Source organism: Taudactylus pleione, unplaced genomic scaffold (genome assembly GCF_031769625.1).
Source record: "Taudactylus pleione unplaced genomic scaffold, aTauple2 ptg000296l, whole genome shotgun sequence".
Classification (NCBI taxonomy): domain Eukaryota; kingdom Metazoa; phylum Chordata; class Amphibia; order Anura; family Myobatrachidae; genus Taudactylus; species Taudactylus pleione.
Genome location: NW_028284698.1, coordinates 15,303,112 through 15,315,973, shown reverse-complemented (window position 1 = coordinate 15,315,973; position 12,862 = coordinate 15,303,112). Strand labels below are relative to the sequence as shown.

Sequence of the window (12,862 nt, the reverse complement as noted above, 5' to 3'; positions counted from 1 at the left end):
CTGCTCTACAATGATCCAAGTAATTTCGGGATCCAGGGAGCCCTTGGATTTTCCTCAAGTGGGTGGTTGTACACAGGAGACACCTATGAGTTGTTCTGCTTTCCGTGTGCTAATCCATTTATATACAGGATCTATTAAAGGGAATACTGGTTTCCTCCAATATATATGCTCCTCCCGGGACTGGTAGAAAGTGCTTGAGTATGTCCTAAGGAGCTGGTGTGTAGGAATAACATGATGCCCGGCAGAGATTATATTGTTGAGGGAAGAACAAACCCCTTAGAAGATAACAGCAAATTGATGAAGGATCTTATTACACACAAATATAGTGGTCCAGTATTCCCTGGAATTTGGGACCTTTGTTTCAGGTGGGGATCTTGCATGGTAGAGAGAAATTGGCAAAATGGAATGTCTTCATCAAGGTATTGAAGAGGATTGTTCAGGTTTACATCAGAAGAGAAAGTCCTGGTGAAAATCAGAAGAGACCCTGCATCAGCCATTAGCGTGATTCTGCCAAGAGGGCTTGGTTTTCACTGCTCTGCCAACTACAGTACCTTATGGTCAGTACTGGGTACTTCAGAAAGTAAGAACCGAATCTCACATTGCAGGTTATTGTGCTTTCATGTGGACAGACTGTCCCTAATAGCAGTAAAGCTGAAGGTTCATATTGAAATCTCATTGTGTGACATACATTAGTACATTACTGGAGTCTAGAAGCAGGGCTAACTTGGCAGCTCAGCGGTTTTCTGGATCTTTCCAGAATGGTGCAATAAGAGAGATCTGTCAGCTCTCACTTTATATGTGCATCAGAAATGCTTACAGGAAGGAGATGAGAAAGCGCTGAGACCATGGGCTCGCTATGTGCCCATCTCTAGAAATGTCCGGCAAAGGGACTGCTAATCAATAGATTTATAGTGACTAAGAATTTACTAAAGGTCTATTTCAATCAATTTTTATATCTTTTAATTGATGTTGTGTTTCTGGGGCTAAATCACACATTTACTAACAGACAATTTTTGATTTGAAGTGTTAGTAAATGTGTGATTTAGCTCTAGAAACACAACATCGATTTAGATCAATTTGAAATTGCTTAGTTAGATTTACCCCTAATATTGAAGAACTCTATATCTTAATGGGCCATAATCACATGTCTGTATGTTATACTATATGTCTGGAAGCGACACAGTTTGCAAAATGGGGAAGAGAGAGGACTTCAAGCCCTAGCTATCATGGAACCTTCAACCTCGCACCTCATCCAAGAGTTGTACAGGCTGAGCTCTGGATACCCAAGGCCGTCCAAACTCTTTCATGTTAGTGCTTCTTGTTGGTTTAGAGCATTGTGCTGCCAGTGGGGAGGGTGTGAGCATTGTGCTGCCATAGGGACGGGTGGGAGCATTGTGCTGCCAGAGGGGAGGGTGTGAGCATTGTGCTGCCAGAGGGAAGGGTGGGAGCATTGTGCTGCCAGAGGGGAGGGTGGGAGCATTGTGCTGCCAGAGGGGAGGGTGGGAGCATTGTGCTGCCAGAGGGGAGGGTGAGAGCATTGTGCTGCCAGTGGGGAGGGTGGGAGCATTGTGCTGCCAGTGGGGAGGGTGGGAGCATTGTGCTGCCAGTGGGGAGGGTGGGAGCATTGTGCTGCCAGTGGGGAGGGTGTGAGCATTGTGCTGCCATAGGGACGGGTGGGAGCACTGTGCTGCCAGAGGGGAGGGTGGGAGCATTGTGCTGCCAGAGGGGAGGGTGAGAGCATTGTGCTGCCAGTGGGGAGGGTGGGAGCATTGTGCTGCCAGAGGGGAGGGTGTGAGCATTGTGCTGCCAGAGGGGAGGATGGGAGCATTGTGCTGCCAGCGAGGAGGGTGGGAGCATTGTGCTGCCAGCGGGGAGGGTGGGAGCATTGTGCTGCCAGCGGGGAGGGTGGGAGCATTGTGCTGCCAGCGGGGAGGGTGGGAGCATTGTGCTGCCAGCGGGGAGGGTGGGAGCATTGTGCTGCCAGAGGGGAGGGTGGGAGCATTGTGCTGCCAGACGGGAGGGTGGGAGCATTGTGCTGCCAGCAAGGAGGGTAGGTGGTGGTTGCACAATACTTGGTATACAGATGTGTCCTCATACACAGCTTCAGTTGCGCCAAATAATGCCTCTAGGCGCGCCAGGTACCAGATGACTCTATCGTGCCAAGTATCTTTTTTATTGAAAGCGTGCGTCTTACTTGCACAAATAAAACAACGGGAAGCAACAAAACTACTTTTCTAGATTGCACTGATCAATTTGATGTATAACATTTCTACTTCTGTTTGCGACTCAGTTTAATCTGTATGTGAAGTGCTACGATGCAGCAGCCGCAGCTTTTTCTGTCACCAAGTTCCATTGTACTTTATTTGCGACTTTGTAAGTGTCTAAGGGGTAAATTTACTAAGATGGGAGTTCTATTAAGAAGTGATGTTGCCCATAGCAACCAATCAGATTCCAGGTATTATCTTCTAGAAGGTGCTAGTTAAATGAGAAGTAGAATCTGATTGGTTGCTGAGGGCAACATCACTTCTTAATAGAACTCCCATCTTTGTAAATTTACCACTAAGAGTTATTTCTGTGCGGCATATTGAGGCTAGGAGTATGAATACACATCTTTAGATCAGTTATTGGCATAGTTCAGTCATATTACTTATTGTGCCCCCACCCAGAAGAACAATGGGAAAAATAAGAGAGGGTAAATTTGCTAAGAATTGTGTCTGGTCCGAGATTGCCCGAGTTTGGACACTCACAGCATAGCGGAAACACGGTACCCGGCCACCCGGGATTACTGTCTCCTCCTGCAGTGCAGGCAGCGGCAGCCCCCCTCATTCAAGATGGTAGGAGCCGCTGTTGCATTTAATACATTATTTAAAAAAAATGTCCTTATAAGCTAAGCTTATTAACCACATATTCAACATATTCTAGGTAACTTCACATTTTATTCAGTACAGGTTAAAGATCAACTAAACCTAAAAAATTGGTTTACATAAAAGCTACTATACTAATAACAGTCACTGATACCTATGTAAAGGTTTCAGGAGCTGGTCAGAACTGGAGATATTTGGTCATGGACAGAACGTTTTCAGCACTTTTTACAGAAAATTGTTGATAACACAAAACAAAAGTAAATGTAAAGAGAATGTCAAATGAATGCTCAAGTCATAATTGCACATCAAAGCCCATTTCTTATTGTTATAAGGACAGGGGCGCTTTTTATTGTTATATGTACAAGGACACTTTATTGTTAGAAGGACGGGTGCACTCATTGTTATTATCAAGAATGGGGAACTTTTTATTACTTATTACTAAGAGACTAATGAACCAGGTTCTGTGAAACATTAATGAAAAAGACCCTAGAAGGTTACTGCCTCTGAGCTGTAAATACTGTACATGGTGCAGCTTGTCGGTAAGATACCTCATATTATGAAGTGTTCAGCAGCCATGAAGTCCACGCAATACTGGGAAAAAATGTTGTGGGGTTTCCCGTATTTTTAAAACCAGCACCTGGCTCCACTAGCTGGGGTGTAATGCCGCAGCCAGGGGACCCTTTTACCCTTTTTACAGTGGGGGTACCGGTTCCAGCTCCCTGCTGGCACTTGTAGTTCCACAAGTGCCAGCAGGTGGCCGGCACCGGTACCCCCACTGTAAAATAACCAAAGTACACACAAACCGTAGACAGTAAAAGTCTATTACATACAATCACACTCACACTATACTCACCTTGCCCCCGGTGTCCGGTCCGCTTTTTCAGTAGCATCCCGGTATTTGGATAAAAAGAAAAAAATAATACTCACCTACCCCTTGACACAGGTCAGTCCTCTTGTCCAGTAAAGTCCCTGGCCTTTAAAACAAAAAAACACTATGTCCGAGAGCCATATGTGGCTACACATACAGCTTTTCCCTGGCAAGTGACGGAACCCACTAGGTTCCCTGCACTTGCCGGGCGGCCAGCCAATCAGAGGGCACTACTACAGTTGATTGGCTGTGAGTGGCCTGACTGTCAGTAAACAGCCTGGCCGCTGATTGGCTAATGCTGGGTACACACTAGACGACTTGCAAACAATGTGATGGTCGTCTAGATTTCCCTTGAACTCCAAGACAAACGATCTAGCGCATACACACTGTGCAAACGACCAAACAATATTTTTCTTTCATCCACTAGGGGACACTGGAGGCTTCATGACAGACAAGTATGGACGGAATCTTGTATGGACACTTGGGTTCGGGTCCTCATCATACAAGGATATAAGGTTGATTTTCAACCTCCCCCTCTGTTCTTCACCACATGGAACTCACATTTCCAGTTTCAGGCCTTACCCTTCGGCTTATCATCAGCCCCCAGGGTATTCACGAAGGTCATGGCGGTGATGATGGTTCTCCTTCGGAAACAAGGAATCACAATTATCGCTTACCTGGACGATCTCCTTCTGAAGGCTCATTCCAGAGAACAATTACATGAGATTCCGAACCCAAGTGTCCATACAAAATTCCAACTGCTAACGAGATTATCAGATTGAGCTGCATGCAGGGAAGTCCTGAAGATGCGACGGACGACGCAGCGGGAGCGCACATAGTGCGTACACGCTAGGCAATTTGATCGATTGGTCGTTCCGATGCATCAGAATCGGACAAATCGTTCAAAATATTGTACGGGGCTCAACAGACAGGCCAATCAGCGACCTGGCTGTTGATTGACGACTAGGCCATTTAATACTTCTATTTTGGCCCGAGTTTGCTTAAATTACACCTGTGATTATAAAAACGATTCTTGGTAAATTCCTGTGTTGTATTCCTGTCTATGGAAAGTACCTGCAAGTTGGCCGATGGTGTATTTATTTCTATTTGTGTTTTTCTTCTTCAGGATCCATAGGGCTCCACAAAGAGACAATGGGGTGTAGGTGGTACTTGGAGGACCAGACACAAACAGCAAAGCTTTTTTCTGTCCCAGGATGCTCCGGTCTTTACCCCACCTGAGGGCAATTCAGTTTCGTTGGTATCTGGCAGGAGCTGGATCACTGTTAGAACATTGGGGCTGCTATTAAGCAGCCAAAACTTTTTTTTTCCGATTTATTTTAATTTTTATTACAGTGCAGCAGCGCTAGACAGTCCTCTGGACGCCTGCACAGCTGCTCCATCACCCCTTTGTGGTGCCGCGACACCAGCCCTCGGCTAGGTGCTCTCGGCGGGGTTCCGGGGGGACCTAGCTAGCAGGGCTTCTCGGACCCCAGACTGCAGTGAGGAATCGTCAGGTAAGGCGGAGACCCGCGTCTATGCGCAATCTTGCCTCCGGTCTCAGGAGACAGACCAGAGTCGCTGATGTGGACACCGGTTCCTCCGGGACTCAACTAGACCACCAGGGCATTACAAATACTGGCACAGGACACAGAATAAGGCCAGGGACTCGGTGGTTAATGTCAGCACAGGGGAGAAGGCCCTCTCCCTGCTGCCCCTCCCCCTGGCTCAGGGCGCCATTTCACTGCAGTCTTGCTGCTCCTCCTTCACCCTCCGCCCCCTCTGAGACGCACAGCAGCCATTTTCTGCATTCAGGTCTCTGGGAATGCTGGGTCCGGTATCCCTGTATATCTCTCCTAGGAGCCAGGTTATACAGTGCTATTTCCTACCAGCCAATGTGGTCTGTGTAGTTGAATTTAGTGCCCACTGCAGTTATACTGTATGCTCTGTATTGTATGTGACTTGTGCTAGCTCTGCTGTATGTTAATTTTTTCTACAACTGTCAATTTATACCTTTCCTTTTCTTTCATTATAACCCTGGAATACTGAGGTATAGGGGGTTTATTGTACCTCACATCTACCTATATTTGTGAGGGCTATCACATATTGTATATCTGTGTTGCGCACTACTCTGTGTCATATTGTACATATGTCTGGGTTGCTCACTGCACTGTGCCAGATTGTGTGCTACAATAATCCTTGCAGCTATGTCTAGCAAAGGCAAGAATAACAAGCAGCCTGCTGCTCTCACTCTGGTGTCTTGCAAGTCCTGTTTAGCAGACTTATCTTAAGAGGATCTGATTCAAGATGGTCTATGTGCATCTTGTTATACAGCACCTGGCCCCTCAGCCACGACATCCTCTCCTGGGCTTCTTTTTCACAGGTGTTAACAAAAATTGTGGATCACCTAGCGGTCCCTGTGGTAGCTCCCTCTATGGGATGGCCACAGCAGGTACTCCAATCCCTGCAAATCCTTTGCCTCCCCCATGGGCAGACGTGCTATCTACCTCAGTGCAGAGTCTAGCAGCTACCTCTACAGCCTTTCAACAAATGCTGCAAAAGGAGAGACCCTTACCTAGTAAACCTACTAAGCGTGCTCTGTTATCTTACCAGCCCATCCAGCTATCAGATTCTGATTTATCATCTGGGGAGGCAGAAGATGCAGACCTCTCTCACTCGGAGCCCCCCACACTAAATTGAATATACCTGCACTTGTAAGAGCGGTAAAATCTATTCTTGAAATGGAAGAGACAGAACCCACTCCTAGGGCAAAAGAGCCACTATTTTAGCGACAGAAGGTAGTTTTGCCAGAGTTTCCTCACTTGGATCAGCTATCTGATCATATGTGTAAAGCATGGAATATGCCTAGTAAAAAGTTTCAGCTGCCTAAATGTTTGATTTCCTTTTACCCTCTTCCAGCTACTGATTGCACTAAATGGGAAGTTCCCCCTGCAGTGGATTCCCACGTGACACGCCTAGTTAAGAATGCTACCTTACCTATCCATACTGCAACCTCCTTAAAGGAGACTACGGATAGAAGGATGGAAGCTTGCCTGAAGTCTATATACTCTCTTACAGGAGCTATTACTTGTCCTGCCAGGGCTACGGCCTGGGTGGCAAAAGCCATTGAGAGTTGGGCAGAGGCCCTAGAAGATACATTTCTCTCTGATGCTTCCAGCAACAGCTGTCCTACATATCTCACTTTAGAGATGCAGCCTCCTATTTAGGGGAGGCGGCTTTGGATACTAGCATCCTAGCTTCCAAGGTATCTGCTACTTCCATGGTAGCCCATTGTATTGTTTGGCTTCGCTCATGGAAAGCATATTCGGACTCTAAAAATGCTTTGGAGTCTCTGCCTTATTCTGGGAAGATCCTTTTTGGCCCAGAATTTTACAAAATTGTGACTACCATGGCAGCTTCCAAGACTGCGTTCTTGCCCTCTGCATCTACTGCGAAGCCTCGGATGTCATCCTTTAGGTCCTTTCGTCCCCAAAGAAAAGCTAAAGGTCAGTCCTTTCCACGGCAGTCAACATCCACTAAGGCCTCCAAGCCTAGGACCAACCAGGCCTGTGCTATTAGACGTCCATCTAACAAATCTGAGTACAAGCCTTCAGCCTGACGGGGCGGGCCTCTCCCTGGGTGAAAGGCCGACTTCTTCAGTTCGCCCAGTTCTGGTGCCAGACCACATCAGACGCCTGGGTAAGAGAAGTGGTCTCCCACGGATACGCCATATCATTCCTGAGGTGCCCCCCCCCAGCAGTTCCTTTGCACAGGACCTCCATCAGACCCAAGCAAAGCCCTGCTCCTCCAGAAGGCCATTCAGTCCTTACTGCTCTCGGGGGTAATAAATCCGGTCCCCTCATCACAAAGCGGGAAGGGCTATTATTCTACCCTTTTCTTGGTTCAAAATCCCAACAGGTCTCATCGGCCTGCCGTCAACCTCAAGTCTCTAAACAAATTTATCAGGGTGCCCAGGTTTCGTATAGAAACACTACGCTCTATTGTCCTGGCTATGGAGCCTGGGGACTTTATGGTGTCTCAGGACATTCAGGACGCTTACCTAAATGTACCTATAGCTCCTTCTCATCAGCAGTATCTCCGGTTTGCTGTCCTACAGCAACATTATCAATTTCAAGCACTGCCTTTTGGGCTTTCTACAGCTCCTCAGGTCTTTACCAAGATCATGGCAGTTATGGTGGCCTATCTTCATCGTCAGGGGATCAGACTGCTCCCATACTTGGACGATCTCTTGCTCTTAGCAAGCTCCCCAGAAATTCTTCACCGCCATCTACAAGTAACCATTGCCTTTCTACAAATGCACGGTTGGCTGATAAACTGAAAAAGGTCTTCCCTGACCCTTTCTAAAAGAATGGTACATCTGGGAACCTTCCTGGACTCTCAGGCTCAGAGAATCTTAAGACGGCAGACAAAATCTTTGTATTGCAGCACCAAGTGCCCAGATTACCCATCAGTTGCCAAGTATCAATTCACTCTGCAGTGCAGACCTTGAGATCCAATGGTGTCCACCTTCAACATGGTGGAGTTCACTCAATTTCACTCCAGGCCCCTACAACACCTGATCTTCTCCAGGTGGAACGGGCTGCCTCATCTATTCAGATCACAGACAATGGGCCTCTCTCCGGAGGTTCGCCTGTTCCTATCCTGGTGGCTACAGATGTCCCACCTAAACAAGGGTCGCCTCTTTTGGATCCCGGACTGGGCACTCCTCACAACGGATGCAAGCCTCCACGGGTGGGGTGCAGTGACTGGCAGTGCTTCTTCCAAGGATGCTTTACTCCAGCCGAGGCAGTCTTACCAATCAACGTCCTGGAACTCCGAGCCATTTACAAAGCCCTCACTCTGGCTCAGGATATTCATTAGGGTAAGCCTGTATAAGTACAGTCCGACAACACCACTGCAGTGGCAGACCTTACTCACCAAGGAGGAACTCGAAGTTGGTCAGCAATGGCAGAAGTGTCCCGCATTATCACATGGGCCAAACGCCATCTCCGCAGTGTTCGTCCCAGGGTTTTTCATTTGGGAGGCGGATTTCCTCAGCCGTCACGACGTGCATGCAGGAGAGTGGTCTCTCAATCCAGAAGTATTACAGCTCACGGTGAACAAATAGGGTTTAATGGACGTGGACCTCATGGCCTCACGGCGCAACCACAAGCTTCCAGTGTACGGGCCAGGACAAGGGTCCTCGACGCAGTCTTCGTGGATGCATTATCTGTGAAGTGGACCTTCCATTTAGCATACCTCTTTCCTCAGGTCTCCCTTCTGCCTCGAGTACTTCGGAAGTTCAAGCAGGATGGGGGCATGGTCCTGTTGGTAGCTCCGGCTTGGCCCAGGCGCCATTGGAACTCCGATCTTCAAAGTCTCTCCATAGACGTTCCTTTATGACCAGACCTATAGTCTCAAGGTCCCTGTCTACAACCGGACCTGGCCCATCTGTCTTTAACAGCTTGGCTCTTGAGACTTCCCTCCTAAGGTCTAAAGGGTTTTCCAGCACTGTTGTCCAGACCATGCTCAGAGCGCGTAAACTGGCCTCTGCCAGGATTTATCACAGAGTGTGGCATACATGTTTCCAGTAGTATGCTACTAAAAACTGAGCCTCAGGTTTTTAGGGTTTCTAGAATCCTGGCCTTTCTTGAAGCTGGATTGGATCTCTGACTCCGCCTAGCCTCTCTGAAAGTGCACATCTCTGCTCTGTTCATCTGGTTCCAGCGCAGAATTGCTCCTCTACTGGATGTACTGCCCTGCTCCATGGGATTTGTCAGTGGTTCTTTATGCACTTCAGGAACCTCCACTCAAACCCCTGGATTCAGTAGATGTCAAGTGGCTCACTGCAAAGTCTGTTTCTTCTGGCTATAGCATCTGCCCCGTATGGTATCAGATTTAGGGGCACTTTCCTGTCGCTCCCCATTTCTAATCTTTCATCCGGACAGGGCTGTTCTTCGAACGTGCACTGGCTTGCTTCCCAAGGTGGTCTCTCAATTCCACCTCAATGGGGAAATTGTGGTTCCGGCTTTTCAATCACCAGACCTCTTGGCAGGTGAGGCCTCTTTGGATGTGGTCCGTGCTATGAAGATCTTCGTGGACCGTTCTAGTTCCATCAGGAAATCTGACTCCCTCTTCGTCCTATGTGGATTCCACAAGAAGGGATGGCCAGCTAACAAACAGACTCTGGCCAGATGGCTTCGTGACTATCTCCCAGGCTTACATGCAGACTGGCCTTCCTGTGCCGACTACAATATCTGCTCATTCTACTCGCTCTGTGGGTTCCTTGTGGGCAGCCCGCCGTGGCGCATCTGCCGAAAAACTATGCAAGGCGGCCACGTGGTCTTCTGTCCACACCTTTCTTAGGTTCTATGCCTTTGATACATTTGCCTCTCAGGATGCTTCCTTCGGGCGCCAGGTTCTCTCAGCTCAGGAGCATCCCCCGCCCTTGAACAACTGCTTTGGGACATCCCCATTGTCTCCCTGTGGGACCCTATGGACCCTGAAGAAGAAAAGGAGAGTTATGGTAGAACTTACCCTTGTTAACTATCTTACTTCAAAGTCCACAGGGCCCACAAGGCACCCGCCCTGACGCACCTGGCTTTTATGGCTTTCGTCTCTTAGTCACTTGTTTTCTTCTCTATGTGAATCTTCTGTGTACCAATCTTCCTTCTCTCCTATCCTGCTCCTGCCTTGGGCTTGTTAACAAAACTGAGTTGCCCTCAGGCTGTGGGTGGGGTATATGGGGAAGGACCGGAGCATCCTGGGACAGGAAAAAGCTTTGATGTTGGTGTCCGGTCCTCCAAGTACCACCTACACCCCATTGTTTCTCTTTGGACCCTATGGACTTTGAAGAAAGAGAGTTAACAAGGATAAGTTTTACCATAACTCTCCTTTTACCCGTGTTTTGCAGAGAGCTTCATGATTTCTCACCCGAGTTTGCCTGTAGTAAATTTGTGAGTTTTAAAAAATGGCCAAACACACCCATGATTGACATCTCGGACCAAAACGATTCTTGGTAAATTTACCCCGAAAACTGTTAATCTTTTTCCATCATAGAGTATTTCTGGTAAAAGGTCATATTTAAAACTCAACAGAACCATAGGTGCTTTTTTCCCCTCCATATTGGTTGCCCGCTGTGGATCACTAATGTTTTATTTTTCTTTCACTAGAACTCATTGAATCTACTGATAAATTGTTTGATATGGAAGAAGAGTTTGAAATCCTTACTGTGTGATTGGTTGTGTCAGTCTGTGCACTACCAATGGACTTGTAACAGTACAAACTTTGCTAACCAGAAAGTGCCTCAAACACAGCGGAGTACAGAGCACAATACTGGCAGCAGTGGACTCTTGGCAGGACTTCCTGCGCTGGTTGGAAACGTCAAAGGAGAGAACTGAACCTGTTCCTTGCAAGCTCCTGTCTCTCATAACACAATGCAGAGTGTTTACAGTCTCACTCAGTGTGTCCTAGGATATACTTTGCAGATACTTGTATTGAATGAAGTCATTGCCAATGTACTTTGCAGTATAATAGTAGCAAAACAAAGGTTAATTAACTCCTTTTTGCAATACCATAACATATATAATTTTATGTATTTGTTTTGTCTTATAACTTCCATGCTGGAGCAAATACTTGTATTTTTCTTATAACATGGATTTGGGTAAATATGTATATATTATTGACCTTTTTCCACTGAGGGTAGTCTGAGTTCTTCCCTCCTTGGTAAGGATATAATTCTATAAGAGTATGTTAAGATCCAGCCAGCATTCTGTATTATATGTTTATGTTGCAGTGTCTGAGAAATGTCTAATAATCACATTGTTACATGATTGGTAATGGTCTTTTGATAGTTGCAGCAGTTTGCATAACTTACTGACAATCACTTACTGCACTTGTGCCAAGCCTCTTACACAAACCCATAGCAATATGATATATGGGCATACACGAAGGCAGACATTTTGTATGCAACACAAGAAAATACACCAAATGCCTTTTACGTTTTCCATTTTCCGTTTAGCAGCAAAAGATACAAAAGGTAGCTCTTATTCTGCTTTTACACATGTCTATTTAAAATGCACCTGTTGTCTACATAGTGTAGGCGGTCATTTTGTGAGCAGATCCAATATTACTGAGTGCAGTCTTTCAATTCAGTAGGCCCCAGGGTCATCACTAAATCATGAAGAACAGAATGGCAATGGCTCCCAGGTAAATGATAAGCCGCATTCTCATGAATATGAGATCAGCTCACAAAATGGCTGCCTCCTTTATGTGCAGGTGATAAGTACATTTTTAGAGCTTGTTTTCTACAGAGAAGAGCATAGTTAGGTAGCATAGTTATTTATTGTGAAATACAATGTTTTAAACAGACTAGGATTTGTTTTCATTAGCACTTCTTCCTATGTAACTACATATTAAAGCATTGTGTTTATAACTATATGTGAGAGGAGATGATTTGGCGATATGTAGAGGAGTGTAATGATGCTGTGGTTACATTTTTTTTTTACTACACAATACCATTTTCTGCACTCAGGTTTGGTTTATTAAGTATGAATAAATAAATGATGTACTAAAGCTCTCAAGTCTACATAACAAAGCATTTGTAACACTTTTACTATTTTATCACTAAGAGATTTATTCCAATGTCAGATTGCCTCTTCAGGAGAAGACTTATACCAGCAGCCATACACTGTGGACCTCATTCAGACCTGGTCGCAAGCGCTGCACGCTCGGAACCGGGTCGATGTTTTGGTCCTGTGCACGCGCAGCCGCCGCACTGCGCATGCGCAAGCCCCAGAGCGAGAGAGAAACTCTCTCACTCCGGAGCTCACTACAAAAGGGCCGGCTGTCGATGTTGATCGACAGCTCGTCCCGTTTTGTAGGCGGGGCGGGGGGGTGGCTACACAAACGGAGGCATTCCTGACGGAACGCTTGCCATTTTGTGGGCGGCCGCACTGACATCAGCAGTGATGTCAGTGGGGAGCTTCCTGCTCGATCAGAGCAGGAAGGTCCCTGGGGCTTGCGGTTGCTGAGACCCAACCTTAGGGTCTCGTCGCAAGCCCTGATGGTCGCGATGGTCTTGACCATCGTGACCATCACCCTGGTCGGTCGCTAAGCTGTGGGTGGTAACCCA

The 12,862-nt window shown here is 46.9% G+C and overlaps 1 protein-coding gene across 2 annotated transcripts in view; it reads left to right on the top strand.

Annotated features, from left to right (window-relative positions):
* The window catches only part of ATG4A (autophagy related 4A cysteine peptidase), a 38,877-nt gene extending 26,478 nt beyond the window's left edge, over positions 1-12,399 (top strand). Inside the window, exon 14 of one of the 2 annotated variants that reach the window (XM_088482861.1) lies at positions 10,902-12,399. In XM_088482861.1, coding sequence (XP_088338987.1) covers positions 10,902-10,966 — 65 coding nt within the window. In that variant the 3' untranslated portion in view covers positions 10,967-12,399. The remainder of the gene's footprint in view (positions 1-10,901) is intronic. The other variant, XM_088482862.1, reaches the window with a different exon arrangement.
* Positions 12,400-12,862: the final 463 nt, after the last annotated feature.